Here is a 23,036-nt window from a genome sequence, read left to right on the forward strand (position 1 = left end):
GCTGTCCAGTCTCTCAGCGGGCTCAGAGGAGAGGAGCGGAGAGGAGGGACCGGGCCGACCACTGCACTACATGATAGATAAGAACGCAATACGCTACAGAGGGCCCCTGCCAGTTTAACCTAAAATCCATACTTGTATTTAAATGTAAATGAAGGGCAAAAATGATCTTTGTATTGCTGAGGCGTGTGTGTCACCAAACTGCAGCTCCTCCAGCATTCAGCAGTGTTTATGTGGCAGCCTGAGTCTTGTACAAACACTGAGCAGAGCTGAACAGCCCTTCCTCTCCCTCCCATCAATATTCACCAACGCCAGCCAAGTGCGGGGAACAGCTGGTCTTACATTAATTAGTTTAAAGTATTTATTTCACCCATCCTCAGAGCAGATTGAGCAAAAACATTGGAGATTATTTCAAGCATCTGCAAATGCCCTGGAAACATCTCTGAGCCAAAAGTCGAGTGTTCAGATTCACAGTTTAGGTTTGTAATTTGGAGATGTTTTTTCTCGTTCATAGAGGGGAGACGTGAAATATGCACCGCTGGTCCGTGGAGACGGTAAACAACCTTTCTCTTTTTCAGATGGAGTTCACTCCTGTTGATTAATTAGAATGGATGGTTGCCTAATGGATTAAAATTTGTTTATAATTTGACTTCATAAAAATAATGAATTGCCTACTTTTAAGAAGCCACTCCTGTGGTAATTTGTTTTGTTTGCTGCAGTGCTGTCTGAGTTTACGGTGGGCGTCTGGGTGGGGATGTAAATGCACTCTCCTTATACACAGGCTCAACATGAAAGTCCTATTTTATCTCAATAACACAACTAATCAAAGATCAAAAGCATTACAGTTGGCTCCAGCTCATGCTGATATAGATGTATGGCAGGCATTATATGCATGCATCACCCACCTCCAATAAAATCACCATAAGAACTGGAGACGTTAGGAGACCTCAGGGAAAGGTCTGCTGTTGGAGCTTTGTAATTGATTTGTACTGTAGGCACTTTGTCCCTTATTTAGTGTTGGCATTAATCATAAATCATTGCTTTAACAAAGTCCCACTCAGCAGGCCTTCCCTCTAACACTATGTTGGATCACACAGAATATCTGATGTCTTTGTTGCAGGGAAACAACCTGTCATGCTCCGGAAAAGTAAACAGCGTGTTTTGTTCGACAGACTCCGACGACCATACAGCCGCCCTGTCAGTAATATTTCCACTGCAGCTCCTCACACATCCTGGCATGTGCAAAAAAAAAGAACTCCACTAATAAGTGGCTTATTTAATCAATACAAATCAAAAGTGACTAAATCAAAGTAAACACACATTTATGTTGGAAAATGATCTAGATCTGTGTTTCATTGCCTCTACGGCCCCCACTGTCGAAATGAGCCGAGCCCCCGGTTTCCCAGTGCTGGCTGCAGTCTCTGGCATGTGTTTGCATGTTTATTTCTCACCATCGCTCCAGAATCATTGACTTCAACTTAATTAGAGCGACAGGCGTTGGAGTGATGGGGGCCGGTGGATTGGAGTGCTCTGTTTCCAGGTGATATTTCTCCACTAGCTCGGCTGCCAACAGCAGCTGTGACAGCCTCTTGTGCTCTCGCAGCGCACGCTAAAAGTACAGTTAAGGCCCCACTATGAAATAGTGTGTGGAAAAACACTCACAGGTCACCCCTGTCACAAATAACATTTCATGCACAACTGTTTCGGCGGATAATAGGAGCCACAAATAAAAATGGGACGCTGTAAATACAATGCATTCTGAATGAAATGCCATAATTTAACACAACGGCCCCCTCCTCCTGCTCTTCCTCCTCCTCTTCCAGCCTGCTCTCAATAGCTGCAGAGGGAGTCCTTGACAGTGTGCTAGCAATGATGAATCACCTATCCAGTTAATTTTCTCACTCCTCATGTGTTGTGCTGCTAAAACAGGGGCCTAGAAATTGACTTGACAAACTATGAATGTAAAAAATATCACTTGGAGAGATCTGGGCTTATCTCCAATTTACATGTTATTAGATTTGTGTAGCAAGTGCCACTTGGACCCAGCCATGCTGAGGCAAAAACAGATAGGCCATATGATAAGCAGAGATAAAACATGTCAAAAACCTGCTCTGTAGCCTTTGAACGATTTGATGGAAAGTCGCGAGGAATGGAGCAGGGAAAGTGGCCTGATTTAAAATGTGACAGACACACATTGCAATCTGTGGTAAATCTAGAAGAAACCTTGGGAAATTTAGCTGCGATCTCTGGATAAATAGCTGTAATTGACCTTGGGAGTTGAAAATGTGCCATATGTTTCTGGTTCCTGTGTTTGAAACCGGCTCCCGCGGGACAATTCAGCTGAGTCCTCACATGAAGGCAGTGTGCACGAAGAGAGGAGAAGAGGAAGACACACACGGACAGGGAGAGAAAGAGGACAGAAAGATGGTGGGAATAAGAGATAGATGCTGAAGACAGAAGATGGATGGATAGATAGGTGCGGCTCAGAGCGAGGAGGCTGGAGAAGATGCTGCGTGCACAATGAAAGGCTGACAGACGGAAAGAGGGAGCGGGCTCTTGGCTGGCCAGTCACTGTGATATATTGACAGGTGAAGCCTTTGTCCTTGCAAACCTGTGTTCCTCCCAGCAGGAGAAGTGAATGCTAAACCTGGAGCTTGTCAGCACAGCCAACACAAAGCAAGCCACTGCTTTTTCACTGCACAATTACATTTGATTTGACCTGCCAGGTCTGCGCAGAAGCCAGCCTCCTTCAAATGGAGTAGTTATGACCTCTTGGACAGCCATTAGCAGCCAACACAGCATTATTCTACCACCACTTAAAGCGCTGGATTCGGAAAATCTTGTCAAGGAAAATATCTGTCCACTGGTACGAATGCAGTGGTGCCGAGCTCGGCAGAAAAAGTAGTTGCATGCAGTTTAAGTGCTTTAAAAAAATATGAGCTCGGCTTATCTTGCAAATGCTGTCTGCACTTAAAAGGGCCTTAGAGGGAAAGTCCATTCAGCCCCTTAAATTTGTAATGTTTTATTTTTATTGTCGACAAACAGAAGTAGATTATAAAAGCATATAAAACGCACAAACATAAAAGTCTGTGTCCATATGTGTGAGAGAACAGACACAGGGAACATGATCAAGCATGACTCCTCTAATGCAGAGGTCAGCTCTCTTCAAAGTAGTGTAACCTCTGCAGATGTGTGGGAGTGAGACGGTGCATACAGGAGACAGTCCTTACACATGGGCTGCATATGTGTCCTGCGTGTGTGTACTGCGTGTGTGTACTGCTTGTGTATACACTGTCCTGTGTACACAGACAGAGACAGCACTGCAGTCTCAGTCATTACGCACGCACACACGCGCACACACACACACACACACACACGCACACCACACATAATGTGCCCTCATCACATTTAAGCTAATTTCCTTTTCATCACGGAGAGAGGAAAATGAGTGTTTGCCCCATCCCTGCTGGGGGACAAAGTCAAGAGCCCCGGTCGGTTTGGGCTAGATTAACAGGTAACATTTGGCTCCCACTCTCTTATCACAGCATGAAAATCAAACGCCATGTTTTCCTCCATCGCTCTCTCGTCCTCCCCTCCCTAATGTTCCTTTCACTTAGAGATGAAATCGCTTGCTGCACAAACCTATTTGGAGCGAGCCGAGAAGGTGAGCAGGATAATCAGGCTGGCCACTGGGCCGTGTTTCCTAAATGCTCTCCAAAACATTACTGTGCACAGGCATAAAATTAGCGGCGAGACCTTAAAATGTTGACATTTAGCATGACTTTTTGGAGAGTGACACCCTCATATTTTCTTGTAGGATATCATTAAATTTCAACTGCCCCGTGGCTGTGCCTTTCCATTAATAACCAATTCCGTGTGTCACTTGGCTCCTGCTCACTCTCTCTCTTGCCACCTTTTTAAAGTAATGAGTCCATTGCTTTGCCTTAATAAATTGAATCGTATTCTCAAGGCCATATGAAGATAGAGCCACAGATGGACAGGCTGCATGGAGGAAATAACCATAAATCCTTTACTGTCAGCGCGGCGGAGCGAGGTGACAAAAGAAGACAATCGGGATGCTCAATTGGGATCACACTGAGATACAAAAGGCACAGTGAAAGGCCGATTCTCACTGGTAAAACGCCCGCTTCACAGACACACACTGAATATCTTTTATTGCTTTCAAAGCTGTAAATTGCACACAAGTGAAGTTTAAAATAGGAATTAGAATACCGGGCACGTAAAGCTCCTCCATAACCCAGGCCCTTAAACAGAATGTATGAGACTTTTCTTTCTATTTGTCAAAGCCTAAAAAGCCTTATACCCAAACGCTCCACAAGCGCAGACACGGTCAGGTTTTTTATGGAAATAGAAACACTGGCCCTGAAAGGAACAATTGTTTTAGGATCAATTGTTAACCAGGGGACAAATGTTTTATTGAAACAAAATGCAATGTATAAATCTGAAAACTAGAGCTGGGCAATTAATCACATTTGAATCAAGGTCATTTCTAATCGTCAAACATCAGCTTGGCTCTTTCTAATGGAGAGTCTAGAGTCATCTGTCAGTAAAAGCATCTGGAGCAGGGCAGACTTTGAAGATAGTTTAGTTTAGTCTTAAATGGCACTGTTTGTATCTGTTTTGTTTGTCTTCAGGAAATGAATATTGAAAACCATCTGATCTGTAATTAGTTTTTTTAGTAACATTGCTGTATTGCTAACTGTTTCATATACTTTTTTACATATCTATCTAAAACTATCTCTATCTCATTTGAACAACGTAACAAGCAGTATTTATATTTCTATTCATGTTATTGTGTTTTTACGTCAGCATGAACCATTAAAAAATGAGTGGAAAACCGTGCCGTGCGTACTAAAAAAAAAAAAAAACTGCGAGCAAGAGGCAGGGGAGCAGAATCCATGTTGTCTTCCATTCAAGAGGAAGATATCTTGTCTTTTTATGCGGCCCGTGTCATATTTATTGCATAAAGGTCAGAGTGTTCATTTGTTCAAAGTCAGCGTTTTCCCTCTCTCCTCTCCTCCATGTAATAAATGCAGGGGCTATGTCATTATCGGACCTCCGAGGATTACAGGCTTGGCTGACTGTGATGACTGCATAAAAGCATACAGAGACTTTTGTTTCTGCCGGCACACCTTCAAATCAGCTCCTAACCCCACACAAAGATGGCATTTCAGTACAGGGGACAAGGCGTTCTGTGTACAATTACTCAAATATACTTGTCCAGGTGAGGAGATATGAAGAAATGAAATATGTCTACTGAAATGCAGTAATCCTAGAAGTACAAAGTCACTTCTAGTTGGTAAAAAATGACTGGTACACACACATCAGGTTGTAGCAGTATTATTAGTAATGATTAGGGACACATCGATATCAACACTGGTAACAAATATTGACACAGATACAGAAAAAATCACTGGGTCAGGTATCGATTACATGATATCGCTTCGGATCGGATGTTTCCCAGGTTGAAAATGTCTCATAATGTTTGAGCTTTTACTCACACAAAGTTGCTCAGTAGTTAATTAGAAGGACATATAGTGGTAACACAACACAATTGGATCTCTTGTGTCATAACTTAACTGTTTTAAAGGAATAAGTGCCATTTTCTGCCCCTACACTGGTATGGGTTGATATCGGGTATTCGCAGACACTTAAAGTCAAAGTATCAATATCGGTATCAGAAGTAGTAGTGGTACTTTTGTGGGAAGTTATGTGGGAAGCTAAATACGTAACTATACATAACTTTTAAGATGGTGTAATTAATTGTATGGCATTCAAAGTGTTGTAATGTTAACAGTTTAGTAGTTAGAGCCAATAGTCAAGGTTGCTTAAAGAGTAAAGGAGGATTATTTCATTCATTTCATTTATTTATTTATTTTAAGCACATGTATCAGGTATACTTAAAGCACATTACACAAATTTGTTCCTATAGAAGCTCGAAAAGGAGTGGGAAGAAGAAAACTCCCCTTAGCATCACAGGGAAATAAACTGAAGTGGAGGAAGTGGTACAATTTAAACTACTGCTACTACAAAGTACAAACAGGCGTAGTAATTATAGAGTAAATGTTAGACTGTATTCCTTCGACGTACTTCCAAAATGAACAAGGTTGCGTCTAACTTAAGCAGTCCCACCCTTGAAAGAACTAAAGGTCAAAGGTCACAGAGCTAAACCCACAGCTTTAGATGTGAGACACCGTGAGGACGAAAGGAGAACAGCAGGCTGGGATATATAGGTTTCTGATTCCCTTATTGACGAGAGACTTCAGGTTGTTTGAAGGTGTTTGCGTCGCCTTTGCGCACTGACCTCCACTGACCACGCACACGTATTGACAGACCAATCCCGCAGATTAAAATGGCCTTGACTATCGATTGGTCGTTTTGCTTGAATTATTTCTATTTCAGTGGGATCATTTGTACTGTATACCCTTCTAATCTCTCTGACCCACAAATCCTACACCCTTTTATACCGCACCCTTTGTTTGGTTCTTCTTTGTTTAGCCTTTATTAATTTATTAGAGCTACTCCTTGTGCGGCTTAACTTTCAGCAGAGACCGGGGAGTGCTGTTTCTAACCGATAGCAATGTGGACTAGCAGTCAAAATATGCCACTGGAATATGCTCCCAACATCACAATATGCATGCCAATTACATATAGATAATTAAACATTCAAACAAACAAACATTGAGGAAATCCCCCATAATCACTGGGTTTTAATAGAACAAGCATTAGCTCGGTGTGCCTGGCCAGATAGCCTTGCTACTTGATGACTATGTATTGGGAGGGGGCACGGGGAGAAATTACTGTAGTGTCATTGGCTGCCAGTGCAATCCTTATGGGAGAGGCAAGGCTTTTTGGTGTTGTGTCGACGGAGCTTGGCGCTAATCCAGACTTTGGATATACTGAGCTGCTTTTAAATCCAGATGAAAGAAGCAAACATGAAGAAACGGGAAATGTAAACTTTGAAACGCTCTGGTTTAAAGACGCACTTGGCCCGCTGTCGGAGCTCAAAGAAACACATGCAAATCCATTAGTTAGCCCTGGTTTCACAGTTATAAAAATACTTAAGGGCTTTAATAGAAGCAAAGTGTTAAACGTGTGGAAATCTGTTTTGATAACATTATTCATAACACTTTCCTTTGCGCTGTGTGAATTAATAAAGCTGGCATGGTATTTCCAGTTAAAGAGATTAAATTTTAAAGACCTAATTGACAGACTGGGGTTAGGCGGGATAAGTAACACGGCTATGGGGCTGTTGCTGCAAAGTCAAGGTGACTGGAATACTCGGAGAAAGGAAGTCTTTTCAAAAAGCAGAATAGAGGAAGAGAGAGGGAGGGGGCCAAGAGAATTAGTCCTGAAGCACTTTTGCCTCCGCCCCCCATTCTTCCGCTCTTTATTAGCAATGATTTACTTTCTCTGTGAAAGGATATAAAAGCTCAAGTATAGCAGCGTAATTATCGCCGAGTGAAAATTTAAAGGTTTGACTCTCAATGTCCTCAAGTCAGCGCAGACCTGCCGACGATAAGAACGCCGTGCGGAGCTCTCTGTGGCCGATCGGTGCACTTTTATGGGCTGTGCCAAGGAAGGAGCTCGCAAACAGCACTCTTCAGGCAGAGCGAGTCTGTAAACATGATGAACTGTGGCAAACTACTAAGGCGATGTTTACCTTGGCACAGCTCGGCCCTGGCATGTCGGCAGCAACACTTAATTACTGTTTACATGTAAATATGAAATTAGACAAACAACCTCGCAGAATGTCTTTTGAAAAAGTGCACAAATACATATTCAGGGTCAACCTTATCTGTCCACAGCAGTTGCCGCAGCGGAAATATGTATTGTTTTGAATCACAAATTTTTCTCTTCCAGCATTGTGCCTAATCTTCCTAATTGTTAAACGCTGTTGTCCAAGGGCGTCGGGGTAAGTATGCTGGCACAATCTGCATAGCGGCAGATGCTCTGATATGTAAAGCGCACCTTGTGTTCAGTCAAAGGAAGGAGAGGAAGGTTACCGTTTTAAAGGTAAGGTTTGTAATGATCATAATTCAAACAAATGAACCTAGATATTGAGAACGTACAGTTAAATACATTACTCTACTTTTATTTGTTATTAAGGTTTTTGATAAGCTTAACCTAGATGGAAAAAAACAGTGCGAAGAGCCTACGAGCCAAGAATATGACACGCACATGATCTCTTTGCTATGCCACCTGTTAGTCAGTGAGTTAATGTTTTTGTACATGAAAAATGCAGGTCAGGATTTCAGTTTAAAAAGGATGATTTATAAAGTGGGTCAGAGCAGCTAAAAACTACAGCTCTTATAAAGAAGTTCAGAGTGTAAAGTTATAGTGATCCGACAAAGGAACATAGCATTACTGATGTTATGTGGGCGGTGAAAACATGCGTGCGTCGCTAGTCAAGAGGACAGAAGCAACTTTGTATTACGGCATATTGTAAAGATTTTAAGTCTGTTATAATGATGCTCCCTCAGCACTGACTTACACATAGTTGTATTTTGATTGACTGCATGTTTGAGTAATCCTGCATTGTCTTACATGTCAAAATTTCAGTTTTCACCTACCCCCCTATCCCCGCCCACTGACTCCAAAATCTCACTGCAGGTCACACATGTACAGTTCTAAAATGTTTTGCAGCCTTTTCACAACTATATAAAAACATGTGAATAAAAAATGTACTGCTTACTGCCACTGTGAAGAGGTGGGAAGTCAGTGGACCCGTTTCTATTATTAAACCATTTTGTAAACTAATAAACTTAAATGTAAAATGATGATTTGTGTATGTTAGAGTTGAATACTAAGCATAATGGGTTTTTTTTGTTTTTTTTTAATGGTCAGTAGAAACAGGGAAACTTTGAAATAACAGTACCACGCTACAGATAACATTTTGTATATATTACTTTTAAATACCTTTGTCCGTTTACGCTTTGATTGTGGAGTGACTTCCCGAGAGCATATATAGGTGGGGCGGCCATGCCTACTGTGCATCTCTAGTATGGCTGAGTAAAGCACTTGTTCATTTGCAGTGAAGGGTAACATGAAACAGGCCTGAGCTTCTGATGGACAGGGAGATTTCACCTTCGCCAGTGAATGATAATGCATTATTAAATTTGCCTCTCTGCTCACTAGATACACTTAGCTGACCACAGCATATTTATCTCCCCATCCGAGGCTCACGTCTTGGCAGCAGAAAGCATTCTGTCACTTTTGAGGCATTTCAAAGATTAAAAAGAACCTCTCTCTTTTCAACGTCCCTAAAAGCATCACCCCCCTCTCCCCCGCCACCTCCACCTTTTCTCAGTGAAATGTGATTAGCAGGAGATGGTGTCACGCAATGGAACATTCATGAGGGGAGAACAAATATCCAAATGAACTCCCGTGTCCTGGAGGAATAGCCCCTCTCTGCACCATCAGCACTCTCTCTCTCCACACGCACCAGGCAAGGGAGGGGGGTTAAGGAAATTTGATTGATCCTGTATTGAATTATTTTTTTGCACTCTTTCATTTCGACGGGACGCACTGACAAGTTGTTTGATCATAAAGCATTATTGTCTGCCAAGTCACATTTGAGGCCTGTGATGGCTAATGATCTCGCCTCCCGAGTTGAGGGGGAAAAGTCAGGTAGTCAGCAATGTGTTTGAAGAACGGGGAACGCCAAGGACACTGGGAGGACCGAACAAAACGCCAGGCATTAAAGTCAAGAAGATGAAGAGAAAACGCCGTTCCGTACAACTTTTAATGATAGTGTATCGAGACATGTTTAAAAGAGCAGAACATTCAAACTTTAGCCCAGACAAAGTTGCAGCACTCACTTGTTTTATTTAAAAGATGAAAAAAAAACTAAAATATAAAAGCTTGAAATCATTAATTTATACTATAAAGGAGACAGAGGCTTTGGAGTTGGATAACTGTTGCGAGGTGGTTTGTTCCCTGCTCCCTCCAGGGAAAGCTGTTTTTGTGTCCTTTGGTAAAACACTTCACATTCTCAGATTTGACAGTACAGATAAAGTAAGAGCTGACTAAAATAGACCTAAGACTCACCAATTGTAAGGCCCAATACAAGTATTATTTACTCCTTAAGCATACAAGGCCTTAAAAACTAGAAACCAAACTCTTTTTGCAAAGGCAACTGTAAAAAAAACAAAAAAAACCTAAAAACTAAACCCTAGCACTATTGAATTTCGTCCCACATTTGAGAAGCCCCGTGTTAAATGCTCTCACCATCAGTAAGTACAGGTCCTTGCCCAAAGCAGCTGTATGTTAATAGACTGTGACACTGTGCTACCTGGACACTTAATCATTCGGACTGGGACTACAGACAGAGCGCCAGCCTTAAGCAGATCACAGCTCTTATCTGCTTCCTGATACAGAAAGAGGTGTGGTATGGAAAAATGCAAGAGAAAGAAAATGGCTCATTGTGGTCACGTGGATGCATAGATGATTGCTCTGTTGATAGCAGGTATGAAACGATGCACCTCTAGGTGACATAATACACCACAAGCTTCCATTTGTGCAGCAGCAGACATTACCAGTGCATCTCCTGTTGTGTCAACACACAGATATAACATTTAGCAGGGAAGTGCCAATATCACATTACCGGTGAATCACCCGCTTTTAAAATATGATTTACAGAATCAGTTTACATACAGTTGTCTGCGCCTCGCTCCTGTCAGTATTTCCATTTGAACAGCATGGCGTGTTAAACTGAAGCGAGCAGGGAAAGTGGTCATTTTAGTTGTTTAAAACTTGAAATGCCACATGGTATTTCCAAAAGCACTTGGATGTAGATGCATATGGCTTCTGTTTCAAACACCTTCTCCCTGAGGAAATAAAATGATGTCAAGTGTTTGATGTCCAAAGTAAGTTTCCAGCCAAAGGCAGGTTTCCCCTTGTTTGTCAGCTACCTGCTGTTTCACGAGACAGAGGCTTGTCGGAAGCTCGCGCTGCACACTTTTGTGTTTGAAGCAATTCAATTAGTCACATGTGAGATAACACTTAGCTTTCCGCTAGCCTTTTTTCCTCAAACATCATCTAATCTCTTTTTTTTCTATCTTTCTTTTGCTGGCAGATTTTGGACAAAAAATAATCAAGTTCAAACAACAACCCCCAAAAAGTACCATCTGGTTAGACTGCTCTGGTGACACAAGTTTGGAAAGAGGCTTTTAATGGACAACAAACAGTCTTTGTCCTTGATGGCGACAGGACATGAAACAGACGTGTGTTATAGCGGCCATCACTGAGGTGTCGCACTATTTAAAGCAGCTCCATATGAGCACAGGGCATCCTTCCTCGGAGTCTTCTAAGAGCGCACTACGAGAGATTAATTTAATGCTCTGCCAGAATCATAAAGATCAAACACGTGGAGAGCTATCATTAAACCATTGCAATGTTATCTCATTTATCTAAACAAACTGATGCCGCGAACGAGCCTAATTAAAAAGCTTGTCATAAACACATCTCCGCATGGCCAGGCCTAGTCCTTCTATTACAATGGAAGACGTTTATTGTGTTAATCTAATGCGTCATGTATCATATGATTACTGTTCAATATATCTATCATTAATTTTATTCCCTTCACTTAAAGCTTTTATTGGAATTACTTTCGATATTAGCTGTTTCTAATGTATTGGTTACCTCTGAATGGAGGCTGGCTACAATCTCTCTTATCTCGCCGCATAAACCTGTGCATGTTATTCAAATTGCCTCATTTATTATGATAGCTTCCTCATGTAAATTGTGCTGACTGCTCGCCCTTGCACAGTCCTCATTAGACTAATGAAAACCTTCAAACGAAAAAACTAAACAACCTGCCAAATAAAGGTCTGGGGTTATTATGAAAATTACAACTGTGGGAGCCGGGAGAAGCTCTCTTCATTAATTCATGCTCAGCAAATTGGTAACTAATTTAGTTGCACTCCTCTGCATTAATGGGTTATTTTATAAAAATGTTTTCTGCAGCCCGAGACCCCTGGTGCACTGCTGAGAGCTCAGAATCCTAATCAAGTCCAGTGACATATTAGGAATTGACAATCTAAAAGATAATACGCCGCGTGTTTGCCAGTGGATGTGTGTAGGTCAACAAGGCTGAATTGGTGTGGATTGCTGGGTCATTTACTTTCTCCTTCAATATTGCAAAGAAATTACAATCCATTTGTGCTGATTATCTGACTGCGGAAGAGCCACTTTTGTAGGAATAAGGAGAATTTCAGTTCATTTGGCAAGTTGATACTGGTGTTTGCTTTGTCTCTCCCCCTTCTCCTCCCCTCCCTCTTCCCTCCCTCCCAGACAGACAGTTTGTGACCCATAAATTCAGCCCGTGATCTTGCTAATTATTACTATTCACTACTTCACACCCAGTAAGCGAAGGTCCAACACTGATCTTCACGTCAACGGTGCCAACAGGGAGCTCACAGCCCACTGATTTCCATAGTGGGTTTAATATCATTATCGAGCCTCTCTCCTCGCGGTCTCACCCACAGCAGCTCTGCTTCCAACCAACAGAGAATACTCAAATCTATTATTTGCTTCATTTTGTAGTTAATCCACCATGGTTAGATAAGATTCAGATCTGATTCGTCCCTTCCCTTTTGTTACGAGCGCAGCAAAATGATAATCAAATAATGCTAGCAATTAATGTGAAATCAGTTTGTGCGAGGCAAGCTGATTTATGGATCAGCATATGTTTGACCTCAAGGGTTAGTCCAGCAAACGGCAGTACACGACTTTAATGTACACACACAGTTACTTCTATTCTAATGTTCTTACAACAACAAAATGAAAGGAAAGTTTGATGTTGTCTCTTAGCAATACAATAGTTGATAAAAGTGAGTTATATTAACAATTGGCTGAAGCTAAAATAAAAGGGTAATCTTAAAAGAATTGGAAATGTTTGGATTTTTGAAGTGGAAGGACAGAAGTGGGATCAGATGTGAAATTTTAAAATACGAACAAATGTATGAACTAATTAAAAGTACTGTAGCTTCCAAAGTGAATGTTCAGACTCCTAAAGCATTGTTCAGTACTTTGGTTCTTCTGTAAACCTGTAACTCTTTTTATAGATAGATTTGAGCATCAGCCCACATTAAATATATTTCAGACATAAAATGTAAGAACTAACCCCGCTTTATATTCAACATAACTGCTCATAATAGACTCCATTACCTGTCATCATGAATGTGACTTACCTTATCTGCATATTTCTAGAGACAACGTGACTCACCTTTGTCAGCGTGCATCCTCTTTGCTTCATGGCTCATATCATGGGCCAGGTCCCCTTCTTTGGGACCAGGGGGTATATTGGGGGACAGGCCGAGAAGGGCTTGGTTTATCGACAGGCCATTGTGATGTGCTGCTGTGAGAGGCAGAGCAAACACAATATTTTAGGAACAAACTTCTGAACACATAATACGATAGGAAATGTGGAGTAGGGCGTGTGGGTTTTCTCTCACTGTGTCTCTGTGTTTTGAGCTCATATAGGGACGTACGTATCCTATCTGAGGAGCTTTCTGTGTGGGCGGGGGAGCTGGACACGCTGCTGCTGCGATGGGATGAAGGCTGGCTCCCTGGCCTCCTGTGGTCCTCTAAAGAAGGAGCAGGAGAAGGACTGTCCTGTACACGCTCCTGCAGGCCCTGAAAGCACAACAGCACACAGCCAAAATAAATACCCACCAGACCTGACACAACAACACTCAAACATCCTGGATATTACTTTTCTGTGTATAAAATGTACCTTTATAACTGAGGTGACCATTCTGGAGGGCAGGCTCTGACCCTGTGCTGCCGCAGCCATGTTTGCGATGGTGCTGAGGTGGTTCATCTGACTCATCGCCATGGTGACAGAGGCAGGGGGCAGGCTGACTGGGATCAGGGGGTGTGGCATCATCATGAAGGGGAGTTCCAGGCCTGAAACACATAAAGAGGTAGTTGGTTACTCAATGAAGCGTATTAAGAGCTGTACTCAAAGGCGAAACTTGAGTGGAAAAGTCAGCTCATTCATCAGTATTCCCGCCACACTCATACCCTTTAAACTCCCCATCCAATAACACTAAAGCTTTGTACTGCCACCCATTAGCCCCAAAATTGAATAATTTAAATTGATTGCTTCTCTGGTATCTTTCTACGCCAACATAATACATATTAATGTTTTACAGCATATGTGAATAATAGATATTCTTGCAATAATTATTATTAAGATGGGAATTATAATAATTATATACACAATGATTCAAAGGCCATAGTTTACACAGTAATAAAGACTCATTAATTATTTCATAATGAAAGAAAAGACCACATTAAGTAAATTGTCTCAATATTTGTAAAGAGTCAGTGGAAGCATTGGCGTCTTGGAGGTCATTACCCAAAAGAATAGTACAATGTGCTAATGACAAACAAGTAGACTGTACAAGTAGACCACACTGACTTCAGGCTAAATATAGCGACCCTCAGACCAGACTCGCAATAATGAGCTCTTCAATTCCTCTTTATTCACACAAATGATTACATTACAACATCAGACATATCTTACAAATGTTTTAAATTATTCAATTGCAGCCAGTCTCACATGGTTAACGGAGGAAATTGAAGACATTAGCCGTCTGGAAATGTAAAGAAGGCCTAATAAAGATACCGTAGGGGGGTCACAGTTAGTTAGCCTGAGACCATGTTTTCTGATGGTTTAATGAAAACAAGGCAACTTTAAAGGACACAAGTGCAGACAGAAGGTCAGAGCTAGGTGTCTGGACCCCCCCTGCCTGACACAGTCCCCCCACCGGTGCCTCCTCTTCTCCCTCTGCTCTTTAGGGACTTTGAACTGCAGGATCAAAAGTGACTGGGAACAGTTTGGTCTCATTCCTGCTCCACTCACATGAATTTGCTTTAAAGACAACCTCACACACACTTTTGGATCTGATTGAGCTTGTCTGTTGATTTTTTCACTCACTTTTGCTTTATTCTTTCACTTGGCAGGCCTGTTCAAGGTAAGAAAAAAAAGAAAGAAAGGCAAATACTGCGACAGAAATCCACCAAACAAGTCCACTCCTCTCTTGTGAGAAAACATCAGTAGCCAAAGGGTAAGGGGATCTACATGGCACCGCCTCTATAGAGAAGGACACTGGTGGAAATGAAAGCACATAAGAAGTACTCCTCTCCATCTCACCAAAACAGAACCATTGATTTCCATAAGAAAGATGGCATGCAGTTTCTCCGTGACGACTATCCCCAAACAATATAAAGGCAAAGGAGGGAGATTAAAGAGAGGCGGAGGCCAAAGCGCCGCCTTGTATCAGTGGCGCGGCTGTGGCTCGGGTCTGAATCAATTACCACTCAGCGGGCTAAGCTCAATTAAAAAACACCACGGAGAGCTTGATTGCAGGGGTACTTACGGTAGGACAACATGGAGAGGCCTGGGCTACCTATCAGGCTTTCAAGGCCACTCAAGGACCTGTGTGAAGAGACTTTTCTCTGCTTTTCAGGTGGAAACATTACACCCATTCAATCAGCCACAGCATAAAGACATACCGACTAAGAGTGTATATGACTGCTTTTCATGTTTTTCTCATTATGACTTGGTGTGGTAGGACAGTACCGGTGCTAAATACAACAAAATAAAATGGTAAATGGTCGCGTTATACAGCGTGTATAGCGTTTTTTTCACACCTTCAAGGCTCTCAAAGCTATTTAAATCAAGGAACTGCTCAGCCATTCACGCACACATTCATACACCAGGGTACACAAACTCTGGGGGGCGAGGTGAGTTAAGTGTTTTGCCCAAGGACACAACAACAGCAGTCATCCGTGGAAGCTGGAATCGCACCATCAACATGTGGTGCGTTTACGTTTTATGCCAAGACTGAGATTTGAACTGGCAACTTTTGGATCAGTGGACAAACGTTCTACCAACTGAGCCCCCTCCTAAAGCAAAGGTGCTGTCATGTATTTTTATTTGTCAAATTTACACTACTGCGCAATTAGACAAGTACTGGCCCTTGTTAACAAAATGGTTGCTAGGAAACAGTTGGGATTACCTCTTATGTATGTCATATCTGCTGTCCGTGTCCAATCAGGAAGTCAAATTTCACTAAAATTACAAAACTAGAAAAGCTATTGGCAAAATTGTTGGTAATGTAGTCTAACTTCATATGCACTTTGATGAAAAATAGACAGAAGCAGAAGAAGTAGCTTGTATACTTTTGGATTTCCCTGGTCCATATGAGGGTTAGCGCTCCTGACAGACAGCCCATTGGCATAAAACAGCAGCAGCTCTGTTCGCTCCCTAAGAGGTATTAGTCTCGCTTTCGGTGCTTGTCCGGCCCCTTTCATGTCGTTCCGTCTTAAGCACTGTTCCTCCAATAAAAGCCCATTGAGAGGGCTGCTGGAGAATGTGCCACAGGCTAACAAGTGTCCTACCAAATCCGAGCGCCGCACATCTGAGAGACGTCAGGTGGGACGGATGTTGGTTATGTCAGGTACGGGGCGATGTGAAAGACAAAAGGTTATCACTGAACAAAAGTACTAAAACAAATTCTCAATTCATGGCTTTTGGCTTCCACCGATACCTGAGCAGACTCATGCATGAGTTTCAGAATGGGGAAAAATTTGGACTGTTACCATGGCGATTAAGAGTTTCAAACAAAGTGCTAAATGAAATAAATAAAGGGGCGACAGTAGATCAGTTTGGTAGAACGTTTATCCACTGTTTCGAAGGTTGGCAGTTTGAATCCTGCTCTCTACATAAACATCATTAGTAGAGCTGTTAGATCCACTGACCCACAGGTTGGCGGTGCGATTCCAGCTCCCACAGAAAAATGCTGTCGTTGTATCCTTGGGCAAGACGCTTAACCTCAAACTTTTGCTTATAACAGGAAGCTGAAACCCAGGAATACATCTTCTTAAATAGGGTTGTGGTTCTAATAGTAAGTGACACTAAAACTGTTATATTGGTATAAATAGTGAAAGAAACACTAAATAAAAATCACATAAACAGAGCTAATTTGATCCTTTCCTGAATACTTTTGAAATGGCTGTGCACTATTTCAGAACTAGTATAAGACCACAGTGTAATATTAACATTTAGTTGGAAACAACAGTATGATGTAATCCTTTTGTTAGTATATATAAAAGTGTTGGAAATAAGCAACAACATTAATACCAGAACCAAACACCAGCTGGAACGGTAGTCAAAGCGAGTAGCTCCTTTAAGCTTAGAGTACCACGAGCATGAGTCATTAATCACCTGATATTGTGTAGATATTCCAGTGGGCAAACCCTCCGAAACATATTTGTCAGTTTCTGTTTATCTCTAATATGGAAGTTTCGACCTGATGCGAGGTGAATTCCCAGCAGCCCCCTCTCTCCCTCTCTCCTGAAGGGCATAAACAACGCATTTGGAGTAATTTACCTGAAGTAAGCCTGGGGGACTCGCAAAGGTGAACTCCTATTTACCATCATTAAAACTACAAATCACTTAATACCAATATAAACAGCTCAGCTATTATGCCGCGCAGTGCTCGGGACTTTACGCATGGATAAGCAAAGATCTGAATCGCGGAGGATGGATTGAATGAATTAAAACAGCCCTCGGTAACAACGTGATTAAAAAGCTGTTACGGCAGTGGTTAACAGTAGCTAGCTAAAGGTCTGATACTTGGGAAAAATGATAAAAGCTAGAGTGATTTATTTGCGCGACAAAAATGAAAGGCTGCTGTGATTTGTGCTGCAGTTAATCTTCATCTAAACAGGCTTTTCTGGCCATCTCACCCTTTAGAGAAAAACGGGACTAAGCCACTCATTGAGAATCATATAGAAAACAGCAGTAGCCCTTAACTCTGTTGTGGACAGATTTCCCCTGACAAAAATTAAACTAGCTCCTACTTGGCACTTTATTATCTCTTCAACTGAATGATTTATTGTTTGCGGAGCCAAAGAACCAAAGCGAGCGGGGAAGATTACATTTCCAGGCAAAGCTCAAGCCCGATCTGGTGTTTTTTTCTGCTTCTGTCCAGGAAAAAAGCTCCCGACAAACAATAATGTCAGCTGTAATTGATCGGAGGTCGCCTGGCTCGGGCCCGCAGTAAAAAGGCGACTATTTAAACGACAATCGGCCTGGGCGCTCCTTCAGACGCTGGCTAATGAAGCTGTCTGTCTGGGCTATTTACCTTCTCTTAAATGGAAGGCAGAGATGTACTGTAAGAGACAGGGGCTGCAGAGGATGTGCTGTGAAATAAGACCTGCACACATGCTCAAGGAATGTATAATTGGTTGGTGTGGCCGAACGCTGGGATCTGGTGCTAATTAAATGACTTGTTTAAAGCCTATCTCTCTTTGTTTTGGAGGCTCCGGCACACTGTGGGTGAATGCTGTTGTCAAACAAACATTTCGGGTTATTTGAATTGGACAAGACAAAGGGCTGATTTGCTCCGCGCTAAGCCTTTCATGGTGGGGAGATGTTGTTTTACTCTCCTCTGATCTGTCAAACTGAACAGGACCATGCAGTCAAGCAGCTAACCGGAATGAGTCAACACAAAAGAGTTTTTTCTCCTAATTGTGCTTGTAAAAATGGCCCCTTGTTGAGACACAAATATACAATGTTTAAACAAGAATTCTACTGATCCTATCCTGCCTTCAAGTACAGATCTGTGTACATTTACATTTTTTTAGTAATTCAAGAAATGAATGTTTTTTTTTCTGCTAAGATACAAAAACAGTTTCTGACATTTAATATTTCATAAAAAGTAAAAACAGAGGAAAGAATGTTAATAAATGTAGCTAAAAAATGAGTAATTTACACAGCACATCTTTCATTAATTTACTTTACTCTTTAAATTACTCTCAAAATGGCACAAAATCCTTCACAACATCACAGTACCAAAACAGAGATCCGAATCCAGACAAACACACTGAGTCACTCCACAAAACAATTTGCGTTGTTTCTTCCTAATAGCTCTAGTAAAATGGCCCCCATGTTGCTTATGCATTTTTTTCAACAGAGGTGAGACACACATGGAGGCTCCTTTGTTGTGGTTTGGGTCCAGGATTTGTGCACCGGTCTCAGAAGGAAATGAAGGCTTGTGAAAAAGTGTCTGTCACGCAGCGAGACATTTAGGGTTTACTCCGTCGCTATTTATCTTCACTGTACTAACTGTTAATCTGGCCTAATATGGGCGAGGTGGAGGAAGTGCTACAGCCATGAGATCAAACATGGGACTCCATAAATATGTAGTCTGGGGGATAGTGGTGCCATTTTTACATAGGCCGACGCACAAATAGCTCACACACTTAATAATATAAGCAACCCAAAACACGCAGATGGCAAGTTCAGTGAAGGCTGGAGAGTGCTGTTTCTCATTAAAACAAGGGGGAGAGGGGAAGGTATGGGAGCTTTGATGTAGCCACCCGCAGCCCCCTCAGTGTCATTGAATGCAACTTTGAAGGCTTTTGTTAATGTTTATAATAAAGTAAACATCTTGGCTTTGTTAAATACCTGCTCACGTATGCAGACACGAGCTAACAAAAGGACACATAAAAAGAAAACATCTCGCACTAACAAGCAGAGGCAAACATGAAAACATACACACAATTATGTACATATATAGGAGGGGTACGCACACATGGACCGCAACACATGCAGACAATATGCTAGACATTCTCACCAGCGTCCATGATTGGATACATTTCAATCTAAATTACATCAACAAACACAATGTGTTTAGTACACTGGGATAAAGAGATACACTTTCCAATGATTCAGGTGGGCATGACTTCCTGCCAAGACGCCTAATGTAATGCAATATAAGAGAATCTATGATAAGAAAACATTTTGAGTTTGATGAGGTAACATAATTGCTTTTCTGCACAAACCACTGGAGTGTAACATGTGGTAAGAATTATCAACAAGACAGACAGAGGTGTTGGTCCTTAAAGTGGATCACATCTAAGGCAGGCATCTTTTTATAAGGTAATTTAAAATCTTTGGCTCTAATGGCACACATTCCTTATGAAAATTGAAAAATCAATCATCCAGCTGACAGATCTGTTGTGGTGAAAAAGTTCATCTTGTCTTTGAAGCAAAAATTCTAAACACGTCTCTGCCCCACCTACCGTCGCATAACAGCCCCGAGTGCTACTTTTAAGCTGTCTATTTGTCTCTTTGCTGGAAATGTTAACGAACAGGGCAATAATCAAGCCATATGCTTGCATGTGGCAAATCTCATTACAGTAAATGACCTTTACCAGGCAATGCCAACATGAGCGCGCATGATAGCACCGAGTGTTACAGAGCGGAGACAATGGTGGGCTTTGGTTAACGCTGCCGTGCACAGCTCCGGGTGGCCAGCGGGCCCGGCCTTCAGGACACATTAGCACACACGCCTGGATCGCCTCGTTTGGGTCGGAACCAGGCTCACTTTACATTTGTCACACTTCACTTTTGATAAACGCACATCATTGGCCTAAGTGCACAGCAGCATCCGCTTACCGCCTGGATCCAGAGAGCTCCAAGAGGAGAGATATTACCAGCAGCTGTTACTACTGCGGCTGCAATATATTCAAGCCCAATCAATAAAGCTTCTACAGACAGTGACACCCAAGCAGACAGAGGAATCATTTTCATCTGATACTTAGCAAAGGCTCCCCTTTTAAAAAGATTGCTTTCAGTCAATGACAACCAGTTGTCATTTGACTAAGGCTCCTGAAATGAAATATATTGACGAGTGTTATCAATCACAGCCCACTCTGCCGTCATAAGGCTTTGATGGAGGTGGGGGCTGGGGGATCGGTTTGCATGTGGTCATCAGATCATCTATTTTAATTACTAAATTAGCATCTTTACCTTCTGTTCTCTCACTTCCTCTGTTATAATCAGTCCACACAAAGCAGGAACAAAGTGTGCCATTTACAGTTGCAGTGATAATGATCTCAAGGTATGCATTATCTGTATATTTTAATCTGTGAGTTTTAGCTGTGAAAGTTCTACCACAGACACCTGTAATTACGCGACTATAGCACAAATAACCATTATAATTATGCTACCCGTGCATCATATTTTCACTTCGGTTGACTTTGTAGAAAATATATGGAGCTAGCCTTGACCTTGTTCAAAACGGCTCTTCCGATTCCCTGTCTCGGTTCAGTTGGAGTATGATGTTGAGGATGCATTCTCTACACCTGATAGCTCTATTTTGGATAAGGGTCCCCATATCATTATTGAAGAGAAACACCTTTTTGGCGTTTGAGTGCTTGCATGGCACACCACCAGCGATTTCTACCATTTGGAACGCGACTGATTGCGACGTAATGGAACATCTCATAGTGTAATCAACACAGAATATGCCATTACTATGCGCTTGTTACAGTGTTGTCATTACAGTCTGATTGTGTACACAGTGATATTATTATTCTATGCTAATACATCCTCTTAGATATAATCAGACTGAATGAGAGCGCGTGATATTCAGCCGCTAATGTATGTTTAAATGGTCTGTGTTTTGTATACAATTACGCATATACACAGGCCCCGATTCCCTGCAACCTGCGAGTGCGCCGCCATCACCAAAAAGGTTGGATGTCGTTTATTACACATATCACATTTACACCAAGTGACATTGTCTTTTCAAATTGTGTTGATCTCTTCACTTTCAAAGGTCAACCCCCTTCGTTGGCTAAATTCGTGGTGACAGAGAATAGTGAGGAGGGGACAAGCCCAACGCATGCATCACCCCGACATCAAAGCGCTCCAAATTAATCTATCCGATTAATGAAGAATGAGAACTAACGCTGATGGGGTATGACAACTCCACCGGTCAGTTGGTTTTATATATACGGATTATGTGTTGGTCTGGTGTAGACTATGGAAGAGCGAAGGTGTAAGTATAGAGAGGTTTTCAGAGAGATTTAGTTAAACCTTGCATTATGGTACAAAACTGGATAAATGGTCTAAGTCCAGGTAGATATTATATAAGGTTATTTAATTTGTATTTCGATATTTTTTACGTAGGACCATATCTCCCTAGCACCATCGCTGTCTGTTTTCCTTTACTAGGGCGCTGTCACTCAAAGATGAGGGAACTTGATATGGATCATTACGGAAATAATGTTTAATCAATCCTTCCTGTTAATTGAATCTAGTTCTGCAGTTGTGTTTTGTAGCTACATCAGCGTGCCACATAATTTCCCAATCATGCATATTCAAGTGTTACACTGATGCTTAACAGACGACACAACTGGAATTAAAAGGAGGCCATTAGACTTCATTAAAAGGAGAAATAATTATCAGGTTTATCTTTTGAAATGTCTATTAAAATGTGTGTGTCGTTCTTCACTTATCTGTCACCTGGCTCCCCTGAGTCTGCTGTACTAATAGAGAGATGGTGAGGGCCAGTGCCTCAAGAGACACACAGACAGACCCATCAGCATGGAGGAGATATACCATTCTCCTCACTCATTTGTTGCGTATTTTACAACAACTGCAGCTGTTTCAGGCCTAAAGTGGACCATGTTTGACCAGAGCTTGGAAGGACTAAACCAACTTCATAAAAGTTGACGTAAATGCATAAATCAAATCATGTGCAGCGCCTTAAAAGCTGTTATAATATGCTCATGAAATGAATTCTATTCAGCCTATGGCTACAATCTAGTCCCTCTCAAGAGCTTGGGCTGACAAAAGCTCCCACAAGAGAGCTGCAGAAGAAGATGGATGAAGTTGCCCCTAGACACTCATATCAGGTCAGTGTGTGCTTTATCCCCTAATGGTTAAGGTTAGGATTGAGGAGGGCTGATACTAGATCTGAGCCCCAGGGCCATTGTTCAGTCTGAGGAGCAGGAAGTAGCCACTCTCCTCCATCATGGCCCACATTTAGCACTGCATGGGGCCACCAGCGCTACACAGCCAGCAGGTTGGTTCACATGGCTAGAAGATGTCCTTCCACCCAGAGCTTTATTATTAGAAAGGACATAAACAGACTAATTAAATGTCAGCAGTGGAGCTGGGCTGACAGCTGCCACAGAGAGTGTGACTA

General features: G+C 41.9%; 1 protein-coding gene across 3 annotated transcripts in view; it reads right to left on the reverse strand.

The window, feature by feature from the left end:
- dachd (dachshund d) overlaps positions 1–23,036 on the reverse strand; it is a 100,280-nt gene that overhangs the window by 15,351 nt on the left and 61,893 nt on the right. For 2 of the 3 annotated variants that reach the window (XM_033986907.2, XM_033986908.2), the window contains exons 4-6: positions 13,757–13,929; positions 13,476–13,656; positions 13,247–13,378 (exon numbers count right to left, since the gene is read on the reverse strand). In XM_033986907.2, coding sequence (XP_033842798.1) covers positions 13,247–13,378; positions 13,476–13,656; positions 13,757–13,929 — 486 coding nt within the window. The remainder of the gene's footprint in view (positions 1–13,246; positions 13,379–13,475; positions 13,657–13,756; positions 13,930–23,036) is intronic. The other variant, XM_033986909.2, reaches the window with a different exon arrangement.

Source organism: Periophthalmus magnuspinnatus, chromosome 21, assembly GCF_009829125.3.
Source record: "Periophthalmus magnuspinnatus isolate fPerMag1 chromosome 21, fPerMag1.2.pri, whole genome shotgun sequence".
In the NCBI taxonomy this organism is placed as follows: domain Eukaryota; kingdom Metazoa; phylum Chordata; class Actinopteri; order Gobiiformes; family Gobiidae; genus Periophthalmus; species Periophthalmus magnuspinnatus.